The sequence below is a fragment of the Somniosus microcephalus genome, chromosome 7 (genome assembly GCF_052327205.1).
Source record: "Somniosus microcephalus isolate GS21.2 chromosome 7, FLI_Smic_1.0, whole genome shotgun sequence".
Lineage (NCBI taxonomy): Eukaryota > Metazoa > Chordata > Chondrichthyes > Squaliformes > Somniosidae > Somniosus > Somniosus microcephalus.
In genome coordinates, this window is record NC_140993.1 from 57,093,982 (window position 1) to 57,105,986 (window position 12,005).

The 12,005-nt window shown below is 48.2% G+C and overlaps 1 protein-coding gene across 7 annotated transcripts in view; it reads right to left on the reverse strand.

Moving 5' to 3' along the window:
- The window catches only part of phf20l1 (PHD finger protein 20 like 1), a 159,846-nt gene that overhangs the window by 40,570 nt on the left and 107,271 nt on the right, over positions 1 to 12,005 (reverse strand). For all 7 annotated transcript variants that reach the window (XM_085992486.1, XM_085992488.1, XM_085992487.1 and 4 more), the window contains one exon: positions 732 to 1,019. In XM_085992486.1, coding sequence (XP_085848612.1) covers positions 732 to 1,019 — 288 coding nt within the window. The remainder of the gene's footprint in view (positions 1 to 731; positions 1,020 to 12,005) is intronic.

Consider the following 12,005-nt stretch of genomic DNA (forward strand, 5'->3'; position numbering starts at 1 on the left):
ATAGCAGGATAAAAGTGCCATAACAAAGTGTGACGTCTGACCTGTGAGATCTGGTGACTGATGCACACACTACACACAAGAGCGTAAGATTTTTGTATGGCATGCATTTTGTCCATCACACTTCAGGTGTCACATCTGGATGTCACACTTTTCTACATGCAAAATCTGTGTCACACTTGTAAAAATGTATTGAAAATAGAGAAAGAAAACCAATCATTTGCAATCTACATAGGAACTTCCCCAGCAAAAGAAAGTACCTAATTTATACAGTGCATGTAGCCCCCTAATTCACCTCAGGATTTACACTTAAAAAAATGAAAGAGAAAGTCAATCTGACCCCTAACTGACCCAAGCATCTGCATTTCAAGAATACAGAATAATTATACCTTGTGGCCTTAAAGGAAAACTTTAGCGGAAGAATATTGTGCATTGTATGGTTTAATACTCCTATATCCTGATAAAACAACACATCCTCTTACTGTGACCAGCACCAGAGTGTCCCATGAGACTCCCATCCAATCTAAAAACAGTATATAAAACAGGCAAATGCTTCTTAGTGGGAAGGGTGGTCTTGCAATAAAAAGGGCATGCACGGGCTACAGTATAAGAGCAGCTGGTTCAAAACTCCCCCGAAATGTTCAAAAGAAATTCTATCCGCTTGTTCTTGCATTTGTGTGTGTAACTGTCCTTGAGAATATCTCCAGCAATCCAATTACATTTTCTATACTTACAAGAGGAATTCGACAGAGTTCTCCGTCTCTTCAGCTCCAGGCTGTCCACTGTTGATGCTGGCATGCTGGCTGAGGTGGCACGAGTCCGCATCCCACTCTCCAGTGAGCCAGTCTCTGAGTCGGATCCTTTCTCTGCATTGTGGTAATACTTTACGTGGTAATCTAGCAGCTTGGCTTTGCGGAAAGCCTTGAAGCACCTGGGAAACGTGCACTTGAACTTGTTGTGGTCAAGCTCTATGACCAGTTCTTTGGGAGCTAATGGATCCTCTGTTTTTTTGGCATTAGTTACTGAGATGAGGGCAGAAAGAAGCACCACATTAAAATAGGGAAAATAAATTGAAGAATATTACAAAATCACAAGATAAGTTCAGATGAAGAAGGCCCTTAGGTTCATTTGATTTCAACCATCCAGAATACCATTTCTTCTCACAAGGAGTCAACACATTCCAGTTGGTGATCACCCTCTCTCCTCAACTTGCCCATCTCAAAACACAACCTGCCCCTCTTATCCTGCTGCTGTAACATATCAAAGTATTGTTTTTTTTCTTTATCCTGTTATCAATATTATATTGTTACATCTCTGAGCACAAAAACAAGGGTTAGCCAATGCAGTTTTTGGTAGTAACATCTTCCAGTACTGAGGAAAGGTCATCGTTAACTCTGTTTCTCTCTCCACAGATGCTGCCTGACCTGCTGAGTGTTTTCCAGCATTTTCTGTCTTTATTTCAGTTTTTGACACTGATGTCTTAACTCCCAGAGGCTTTAGACTTTGGGCCAAATTTCAGTTTCAATATTGGATCTAGTATGAGAAGATGGAATGAGAAAGGAACTTCGGCTCAGAGTTGTTGAGCTGGAGTCTGAGGTGCAGACAATGCGGGGCATCAGGGAGGGGGAGAGTTACCTGGACACTTTGTTTCAGGAGGCAGTCACACTCCTTAGGTTAAGTAGTACTTTAGCATTCGTCAGTGGTCAGGGACAGGAGGGTGTGACTGCAAGTCAGGAAGGTATGGGGACCCAGGATGTAGTGATGGAGGAGCCTTGGCCCTTGTCTTTGACCAATAGGTACGAGGTATTTGCTACCTGTGTGGATGAGAACAAGGACTGCAGGGTGGATGAGCAAACTGACCATGGCACCATGGTGCAGGAGGCCATTCAAGTGGGGGGAGTGAAAAGGAATATTGTCGTGGTAGGCAACAGTATAGTCAGAGATACTGTTCTCTGCAGCCGTGACCGGGAGTTCCGAAGGTTGTGTTGCCTGCTCGGTGCCAGGGTTAAGGATATCTCGTCGCGGCTGGGAGGAAGGAGTTTCGATTCATGGGACACTGGCATCAGTACTGGGGAAAGAGGGAGCTCTTCCGTTGGGACAGGCTCCACTTAAACCGGGCTGGTACCAGTGTCCTGGCGAATCGAATAACTAGGGCGGTAGTGTGGTAAACCACTGTTTGTATTCCACTGTGTACATGCCTGGACATGCCTCGGCTGACTCCTCCCACAAGTCCTAGTATAAAGGTGACTGCTCCCCAGCCCTTTGTATTTCTGGACCGGTCGACCACTCGAGGCAGACCTTCATTCTTTTGTTAATAAAAGCCTTTAGTTACTCTCTTAACTCTCAGTCTTTTATGAGTAATTGATAGCGCATCAATTTTATTAACAACATTTTTATAATGGAGAAGATCCTCACACCAGCATGCCTGGACTTAGATCATCGGGAGGCGGACTCATCCACCAAGTTTACTCACTGGCTTAAGTGTTTCGAAAAATTCCTGACCGCCTCCGCAGCAATCAAATCGGACGAGGACAAGTGAACCACCGAGTGTACTCGGTCATCCAAGACGCGACCTCGTACGCGGACGCTATCAAGCTCAAGGACCAGTACACGCGCCCAGTGAACGAAGTGTACGCCAGGCACCTTTTGGGGAGTCGTAAACAACAACCTGGGGAATCGACCGTGGAATACCTTCAGGCACTGTCTGTGCTTGGCCGGGCCTGTGGTTGTAAGGATGTAAAGGCCGCCGTGTACACAGAGGAACTTATCCGGGACGCTTTTGTAGCGGGCCACAGATCCAATTACACCCGACAGCGACTGTTGGAGCAGAGTGACCTCGACCTCAACAAGGCCTCTGAACTCGCACTATCATTGGATGCAGCCTACCGGGGCATGGATGCCTACTCCTCTGCACCGTGGACGCCGCGGAGAATGACAGCCTGGGACACGGTAGGACCGCCTCATAGCGCCGTGCCACCCCAGCCACACCCCAGCAACGGCCCAACTACCGCAGCAGTGTCCCAAGGCCAGACAGCAGTGCCCCAAGGCTAGAAATGCTACTTCTGTGGCCAGGCAAAACACCCCAGAGCGCGCTGCCCGGCGAAAAACGCGATCTGCTCGGGCTGCGGGAAGAAGGGACACTACGCTAACGCCTGCAGGGCCAAAGCCACCCCGAACCCCAGCAGCGCCGCGTGTGGGCCATGCGGGCCGCCATCTTGGGCCTCCCCGGCCATGTGCGAACCACCGGTACAGCAGCCATTTTGGACGCCTCCAGCCACATGGGGATCATGGACGCCGCCATCTTGGACAACAGCCGGAACACAGCAGGCCCCCAACACCGCCTCATCTGATACCCGCAGCGACACACCGACCCCTACGCTGGCATCCGTTACACTGGACCAAGCGAGACCGCACCAGCTGGCCAGTTCCACAATGGACATTAAGGTAAATGGCCACGATACAATCTGCCTTTTTGACTCTGGGAGCACGGAGAGCTTCATCCACCCCGACACGGTGCGGCGTTGCTCTCTCCCAGTCCTGCCTGCGCACCAGCGGATTTCTATGGCCTCCGAGTCCCAGTCGGCGGACATCGGCGGCTACTGCGTAGTGACACTCGTAGTAGACGGGACCGTGTACGATCATTTTAAACTTCTGGTCCTGCCCGACCTCTGCGCTGCCGTCCTGCTGGGGTTAGATTTTCAGTGCCACCTTAAAAGTGTTACGATGGCGTACGGTGGACCCCTACCCCCACTCACAGTCCGCAGCCAGCAGCTCCCAAATTGCCCGCCGCGCACCAGGTGCAACCTCTCCACACTCAGAGTCACCCCCCCCCCACTGTTTGCTAACCTCACCCCCGACTGTAAGCCCATCGCCACAAAGAGCAGGCGATACAGTGCCGGGGACAGGGTTTTCATTAAAACCGAAGTGGAGCGGCTCCTGAAGGAAGGGATTATTGAGGGCAGCACCAGCCCCTGGCGAGCCCAGGTTGTGGTCGTTAAGACCGGCGAGAAGCAGCGCCTGGTCATCGACTACAGCCAGACAATAAATCGCTACACCCTGCTGGACGCCTACCCACTCCCCCGCATAGCTGATATGGTCAACCAGATCGCGCAGTACCGCGTCTTCTCGACCATTGACCTGAAATCAGCGTACCACCAGCTCCCTATCCGCCCTGAGGACCGCCAGTATACTGCCTTTGAGGCAAACGGCCGCCTCTACCACTTCCTTAGGGTTCCCTTTGGCGTCACCAACGGGGTCTCCGTCTTCCAAAGGGAGATGGACCGGATGGTAGATCAAAATGCGTTGCAGGCCACTTTCCCATATCTGGACAATGTGACCATCTGCGGCCGTGACTTGCAGGACCATGACGCAAACCTCGAAAAATTCCTCCGCACCGCCCAACTCCTGAACCTGACATATAACAAGGAGAAGTGCATATTCCGCACAAACCGCCTCGCCATCCTTGGCTGTGTTGTGGAACACGGAGTCATCGGCCCCGACCCCGACCGGATGCGTCCCCTTATGGAACTCCCACTGCCTCAAGGCCCTGAAGAGGTGCCTAGGGTTTTTCTCCTATTATGCCCAGTGGGTCCCCTACTATGCGGACAAGGCCCATCCGCTGATCAAGTCCACCTCTTTTCCCTTGACGGCAGAGGCCCGCTTAGCCTTCCACCGTATCAAGGAAGACATTGCCAAAGCCACCATGCACGCAGTGGACGAATCCATCCCCTTCCAGGTGGAAAGCGACGCGTCCGACTTTGCCCTGGCCGCTACCCTCAATCAGGCGGGGAGACCTGTGGCCTTCTTTTCACGAACCCTCCAAGGCCCGGAGACCAGACACTCCGCTGTTGAGAAGGAGGCCCAGGCGATTGTGGAGGCTGTGCGTCATTGGAGGCACTACCTGGCCGGAAAACGATTTACCCTGCTCACTGACCAACGTTCAGTTGCTTTCATGTTTAACAACAAGCAGAGGGGCAAAATCAAAAATGACAAGATCTTGAGGTGGAGAATCGAACTTTCCACCTACAATTACGAGATCTTGTACCGGCCCGGGAAGCTCAATGAACCCCCGGATGCGCTATCGCGTGGCACCTGCGCCAGCGCGCAGATCGATAGACTGCGGGCCCTCCACAATGACCTCTGCCACCCGGGGGTCACCAGGTTCTTCCACTTCATCAAGGCCCGCAACCTGCCTTACTCTATTGAGGAGGTCAGGACCATGACCAGGAACTGCCAAGTCTGCGCTGAGTGCAAACCGCACTTTTATGGACCAGACAGGGCCCACCTGATAAAAGCCACTCGCCCCTTCGCGTTGATTTTAAAGGGCCTCTCCCCTCCTCCGACCGCAATGTGTACTTCCTCAATATTATTGATGAGTACTCCCGTTTCCCGTTCGCCATCCCCTGCCTGGACATGACCAGTGCCACGGTCATTAAATGTCTGAACGACCTCTTCACCCTATTCGGTTTCCCCAGCTATATCCATAGCGACCGGGGCTCATCGTTTATGAGCGACGAACTCAGTCAGTACCTGCTAACTAGGGGTATTGCCACAAGCAGGACCACCAGTTACAACCCCCGGGGGAACGGACAGGTGGAAAGAGAAAATGCGACAGTTTGGAAGGCCGCCCTGCTAGCCTTAAAGTCTAGGGGCCTTCCAACCTCCCGCTGGCAGGATGTGCTCCCCGATGCGCTCCACTCTATTCGGTCACTGCTCTGCACTGCCACTAACGCCACCCCTCATGAGAAAATGTTTGTCTTCCCAAGGAAGTCCACATCGGGGACATCGCTACCGCCATGGCTGACGTCCCCAGGGCCGGTCCTACTGAGAAGGCACGTGAGGACCCATAAAACGGACCCCCTGGTCAAGAGGGTCGACCTCCTCCACGCCAACCCCCAGTATGCTTACATTGCATACCCGGGCGGGCGGGAGGACACAGTCTCCATAAGAGACCTTGCACCCTCGGGGGCCGCAGTAACCCACTACTCACTACCACACCCCCCCACGATCCGATATCCAGCCCCAGCAGACGGCAGACCTGGGCCCCGCGACCCGCTCGACATCTACGAGGACGACACGCCTGTGCCACAGCCCACGCAGGACTCGACGCCGGAAGCTCCACTACCCCTGCCGTCGCCACGCCGATCACAGCGGCAGACAAGACCTCCGGAGAGACTCCAATACACTAACTTTTAATACACTTCACCCCGCCGGACTCAATTTTAAACAAGGGGTGAATGTGGTAAACCACTGTTTGTATTCCACTGTGTACATGCCTGGACATGCCTCGGCTGACTCCTCCCACAAGTCCTAGTATAAAGGTGACTGCTCCCCAGCCCTTTGTATTTCTGGACCGGTCGGCCACTCGAGGCAGACCTTCATTCTTTTGTTAATAAAAGCCTTTAGTTACTCTCTTAACTCTCAGTCTTTTATGAGTAATTGATAGCGCATCAGGTAGATAAGGCTTTAAACTAATGAATGGGGGGTGGGAGGATTCAGGAAAGGGTAAATTCAAAAGCAGTAAGAGAAATGTCAAGGCTGCAGAGCAGAGTAGTGATCTGGGTAAAGATAAGCAGACTGGGTCAGGAAGGGACAGAGAGATTAATAAAGGTAATAGAGCACCAGTGACTAAAGTGACATCAGGGAAAAATAGAAAAAAAGTTAAAGCCAAAGGTACTATATCTGAATGCAAGAAGCATTTGCAACAATATAGATGAATTAATAGCACAGATAGAAATAAATGGGTTTGATTTAATAGCCATGACTGAGGCGTGGTTGCAGAGTGACCAAGGTTGGGAACTAAATATTTCAGGATATTTGACTTTTAGAAGAGACAGGCAGAATAGAAAAGGAGGGGGGTTGCCCTGATAATAAAGGAGGGGATAAAGACAGTGGAGAGAAAGGATCGTAGCTCGGAAAAACAAAATGTAGAATCAGTTTGGGTGGAGCTAAGAAAGAACAAGGGGCAGAAAACACTAATGGGAGTAGTTTATAGGCCCTCTAACAGTAGTTGTAATGTCAGGCAGAGTATAAATCAGGAAATTAGAGATGCATGTAACAGGGGTAATACAGTAATTATGGGGGACTTTAACTTTCATATAGACTGGGCAAACCAAATTTGCAGTAATAGTGCAGAGTAAGAGTTCATGGAATGCATTCAAGATAGTTTTCTAGATCAGTATGTCTAGGAACCTACTAGGGAATTGGCAATTTTAGATCTAGCACTGTGCAATGAGACAGGGTTAATTAATAACCTTGTAGTAAAGGAGCCTCTGGGGAGCAGTGATCATAATATGATAGAATTTTATGTTGAGTTTCAAAGTGATTTAGTTAAGTCCGAAACTAGGGTCCTAAATCGGAAGAAAGCAAACTACGTAGGTATGAGAGGTGAGTTGGCTAAGGTAGGTTGGGAAACTACATTAAAAGATATGACAGTAGAAAAGCAATGGCAAACATTTAAAGAAATAATAATTCGCAACTAATATACATTCCGTTAAGGAATAAAAACACCACGGGAAAAACAGTCCACCCGTGGCTAACAAGAGAAATTAAAGATAGTTATAGATTAAAGGAAGTGGCCTATATATAATGTTGCCAAAAAGAATAGTAAGCCTGAGGATTGGGAGGATTTTAGAATTCAGCAAAGGGGGACCAAGAAATTGATAAGGAAAGAGAAAAAAGAATATGAGAGTAAATTAGCAAGAGACATAAAAACAGATTGTAAACGTTTCTATAGGTATGTAAATAGGAAAAGATTAGCAAAAGTAAATGTAGGCCCCTTAGACCGAGACAGAAAAAATTATAATGGGGAATAAGGATATGGCAGAGAAATTAAACACATACTTTGTGTCTGTCTTCACGGAAGAAGACGTAAAAAAATTCCAGAAATAGCGGAGAACCAAGGGTCCAGCGAGAATGAGGAACTGAAAGAAATTTGTATTAGTAAGGAAATAGTACTGGGGAAATTAATGGGACTAAAAGCTGATAAATCCCCATGACCTGATGGCCTACATCCTAGGGATTTAAAAGAGGTGGCTATAGAGATAGTGGATGCATTGGTTGTCATCTTCCAAAATTCCATAGATTCTGGAACAGTTCTCACGGAATGGAAGGTAGCAAATGTAACCCCACTGTAGACCAATTAGCCTGACATCAGTAGTAGGGAAAATGCTAGAATCTATTATTAAGGACTGTTAGAAATCAGTGGTGTCCAAAATGTATATGGTTATGCGGATAAAATTGTGACGCAAATAAGGCTGTGTTTACATGATGGTATTAGAACTGGAGACAAAACGGCCTAGAAATTCCCTTGGGTTTGCGCCCATTTAGGGGCGCAAGAGTGGGTTGCGCCGGAAGTTGCGTCGCCGCTGAAATTAGGTGGGCCTTTAAATCGGCGTAAGCCGGTAGCACTGCGCCGGCACCGATGACGTCATCGGTGTGCGCAGCGCCCCGGTACCGCCCGAAACCACGCCGATCCCCATCTTCAGTAGCGGCCGCCTCTTCCCTGGCGGCCGCTAACAACGTTTTGAAAACCTGGCCGTGCTGCAGCCTTAGAGGCGCTATTTAAAGCGGAGGTGCGGCCGGCCGCTTTTTTGGCGGCCGCCTGCCCGCAACTCCTTCCCCGGCCTCCTCCACCACCCCCCCCCCCGCGGCATTGCCGGCTGGTTTCCGTGGAGCCCGGCACTTCGCCGTTGTGCCGGGCTCTTTTGCCGGCACTTTCAACAGGGCTCCGGCCGTTGCAGGCACCTCCCCCTTAAGAGAAGGGGGAGGCCTGCAGTACAGCAGCCTGCCGCTCCGCATCGGGTGGCGCAGCGGGACCGGCAGCGCTGAAATTCACTTTCAGCGCCCCAAGCGGGGCGGACACACCCTGTACCAGCGCCCGCTTCCGCTTTGGGGCGCTGAAAGTGAATTTGGGGCGGGCACAACTGGCTCGGCGGCGGGCGCTAAATTTCCGGCGCAAACGCGCTGGCGGGGCGTCACCGAATTTATAGGCCAACATCTCTTCGGACTAGTCTTAGAATAATTAGATAAATGCTTAGAATCTGCTTGTGTTTTGGTTCCCTGCGGATGTTATAGCATTCTGCAGTGTGACGGTCATAAATAATCTTGTTTTCAAGCTAGCTATCTGCTGTTTTCAAGTTAGGGTTTCAACTTTGTTTATATATCTCTAATTGGACCAACTAAGGCTCAATGCCTACGTTTCTTCTATTATTGCTAATAACCATGATATAATGCTAAAGGTAGGAATTGGAGTTAGCTTAACAAAACTGCTTGTAAGGATAATTAAAAGTTAATTAGGATAAAAGACATAGCATGAAAGGAATCTGAGGAGGTTAAGGTATCCATCTTAGGATGGGGCCGTTTGCTAGATGGAAGTGAGATAATGACTGGCTGAAGTGGGACAGCTCTGGCTTGGACCTCCTGATTAAAAGGGTACGAGGTCAGGCCTTGTACTTGCTGTGCCAGAGAGGATAGGGACAAAGAGAGATAAGACACGAATTCCAAAGGAAGAACCTTCAGAAAGATTAAACAATAAGACAAATTGAATGAGGTCATGGGACCCTTTTGGGGAGGGCTTTCATTCAAGAATCGAGACAAAGAACTCATTACCATTGGGTAATGAGGTTTATGGGGAACCTCTATAGGTTAAATGGTCTTGTCAATAATTTGGCCTCAGGCCCACCCCTAAAAAGAGAATAAAAGTAACACCCGGAGTGCTCGCCCACACAGACAGTGGAGGGGAGAGCCAAGCAGAAGTTGGGCTAGTCGAACGCTCTTTTGAAAGTGATCCCATGCTCACCAACTCGGAGGTTCTAGACGAGAGGCCGGAAGCCAGAGAACTGTTCATGCACGCCAGCAGTCGTTCCGATCGGGACTGGTACCAGCTGCTTGTCATAGACGTATATTTTTGCTGTATAACTAGCATGTTATATTTCGTCTTAAACTCTGATTAAACACAATATACCCAACATATTGGTTTGCAGTCGATCCTGATTATTTGAAAGACTAGAGATAAGCTACTGATTGGCATAATCTCAACAGGACGTAGTAACAGGGCACATAGAAAGTAATAACAGGATTGGGCAGAATCAACACGGATTTATGAAAGGGAAATCGTGTTTGTAACTAGCAGGATAGATAAGGGGGAACCAGTGGATGTAGTGTATTTAGATTTTCAGAAGGCATTCGAAAAGGTGCCACAAAAGAGGTTATTAAACAATATTAGGGCTCATAGGATTGGGGGTAACATACTAGCATGGATTGAGGATTGGTTAACAGACAGAAAACAGAGAGTAGGAATAAACGTGTCATTTTCGGGTTGGCAGGCTGTAACTAGTGGGATATCGCAAGGATCAGTGCTTGGGCCTCAGCTGTTTACAATCTATATCAATGATTTGGATGAGGGGACCAAATGTAATATATCCAAGTTTGCTGATGGTACAAAGCTAGGTGGGAATGTAACTTGTGAGGAGGATGCAAAGAGGCTGCCAGGGGATGTAGACATGTAGCAAGTGGGCAAGAACACAGCAAATGGAATATAATGTGGAGAAATGTGAAGTTATCCACTTTGGTAGGAAAAATAGAAAAGCAGAATATTTTTTGAATGGTGAGTGACTGGGAAATGTTTGCATTCAGAGGGAACTGGGTGTCCTTGTACATGAATCACAGAAAGTTAACACCTGGAGTATTGTATACAGTTTTGGTCTCCTTACCTAAGGAAGGATATACTTGCCATAGAGGGAGTGCAACGAAGGTTCACCAGACTGGTTCCTGGGATGGGGGGATTGTCCTATGAGGAGAGATTGAGTGGACTAGGCCTATATTCCCTAGAGTTTAGAAGAATGAGGTGATCTCATTGAAACATACAAAATTCTTACAGGGCTTGACAGGGTAGATGCTGAGAAAATGTTTCCACTGGCTGCAGAGTCTAGAACCAGGGGTCACAGTCTCAGAATAAGGGGTCGGCCTTTTAGGACGGAGATAAGGAGAAATTTCTTCACTCAAAGAATTGTGAATCTTTGAAATTCTCTACCCCAGAGAGCTGTGAATGCTCAGTCACTGAGTATATTCAAGACAGAGGTCAATACATTTTGGGGAATTAAGGGCTATGAAAACAGTGCGGGAAGGTGGATTTGAGGTAGAAGATCAGCCATGATATTATTGAATGGCGGAGCAGGCTCGAAGGGCCAAATGGCCTACTCCAGCTCCTATTTCTTATGTTCTTATGTTTTGGTGTAGAAAGCTCTTAAAACATTAAGCTCTTCAAGTTTATCCAGTGAGTAATGCTAAGTTAACTGATCACAATAGGGCGTTGGTAGAGGTGCTAAAATTGGCCTCGGCACATGTGCAAATGCTGTCAGTTAAGGACAAACTTGAATTCTCTACCCTAGAGGGCTATCGATGCTCAGTCGTTGAGTACATTCAAGGCAGAGATCAATAGATTTTGGATATTAAGGGAATCAAGGGATATGGGGATAGTGCAGGAAAGTGGAGTTGAGGTAGAAGATCAGCCATGATATTATTGAATGGCGGAGCAGGCTCGAAGGGCCGAATGGCCTACTCCTGCTCCTATTTCTTATGGTCAGTCAATCATGCCCCCTCTTTCCAAAATATGCAATCTAACCTGACTCTAAAGGCAAAGAATCAGGCTATTACAGAAATCGCTATTCACTGATAATGAGCACCTGGAATCAAAAATGGCAGAGAACAGGCCAATCAGCCCATCAAGCCTTTGCCAGTGTTTTTTTCCATGAGCCACTGAATCTAATCCCACTCTACTGCTCCCTCTCCATAGTGTTTAATATTCCTTTGAAATTAAATGATCAAGTAACATAAAATAAAATAGTAAAATATTCTACAGGCACATAAATAACAAAAGGAAAGTCGGGATGGGAATAGGGTCACTAAGGGAATGGACAGGATAAAATCACAGACAGCGATAGCAAAAATGGCAGAAATATTAAATAATTACTTTGCTTCAATATTTAACAGGGAGACAGATCAAGTGG